At 61.2% G+C, this 804-nt stretch overlaps 1 protein-coding gene across 1 annotated transcript in view; it reads left to right on the top strand.

Annotated features, from left to right (window-relative positions):
- Nucleotides 1-798, top strand: part of LOC104168043 (alpha-actinin-4) — a gene marked incomplete at both ends in the record, with an annotated part of 3,016 nt that extends 2,218 nt beyond the window's left edge. The window contains 2 exons of the mRNA XM_009708486.1: nt 144-323; nt 683-798. Of these exons, the coding sequence (XP_009706788.1) occupies nt 144-323; nt 683-798 (296 nt within the window). The remainder of the gene's footprint in view (nt 1-143; nt 324-682) is intronic.
- Nucleotides 799-804: the final 6 nt, after the last annotated feature.

Below are 804 nucleotides of genomic sequence, written 5' to 3'. Positions count from 1 at the left end.
CTCCATTCGGAGCGAGAGTTGCCCCGAGCCTGCTCCAAAAAGGCGGGAAAGCAATGAATCCGTTGCTAAGATCGACCTGACATTGCTCCTGGCGCGCCCGACCCTAACCCGGCCCCGCTGGGTTCGTTTTCCCTACGTTCCAGGAGATCGGACGCATCTCCATCGAGATGAACGGCACGTTGGAAGACCAACTCAACCACCTGAAGCAATACGAGCAGAGCATCGTGGATTACAAACCCAACCTCGATCTGCTGGAGCAGCAGCACCAGCTCATTCAGGAGGCGTTGATCTTCGACAACAAACACACCAACTACACCATGGAGGTGGGTGCCCTTCGCCCGCCCTCGAGGGTCGCCAAGGGAAAGGGTTTCACCTTCCCTTGTGGAGCCGAGCCAGGCTTCAGCTCGCTCTCCTCTGGGTATCGGGGTTCGGTGACCCCCCAAAGTGCCCTCTCCCTTCTAGTTAGAGCCTTGCAAAGCCTGGGCTTAGGGCCCAGCAAGAGTTGGGTGCTGGGGTATCGCTGATGGCCACGTCCCACCCGGTGACTCCTCCTTCCCCGATCGCCCTAAGCGAGAGTCGCCATCAAACGGCGACGTGCCTCGGGCTCAGCACCCCGGGGTGTCCCCTTCCCCGAGAACCCCCCTCTTCGCCCTAAGACCCTCGCTTCTCTCCCCGCCCCCAGCACATCCGCGTGGGCTGGGAGCAGCTCCTCACCACCATCGCCCGCACCATCAACGAGGTGGAGAACCAAATCCTCACCCGCGACGCCAAGGGCATCAGCCAGGAGCAGATGCAGGAGTTCAG

Source organism: Cariama cristata, unplaced genomic scaffold (assembly GCF_000690535.1).
Source record: "Cariama cristata isolate BGI_N322 unplaced genomic scaffold, ASM69053v1 scaffold25809, whole genome shotgun sequence".
In the NCBI taxonomy this organism is placed as follows: Eukaryota; Metazoa; Chordata; class Aves; order Cariamiformes; family Cariamidae; genus Cariama; species Cariama cristata.
The sequence above is the reverse complement of the archived record's forward strand: the minus strand, read 5'-3'. Positions and strand labels throughout refer to the sequence as shown.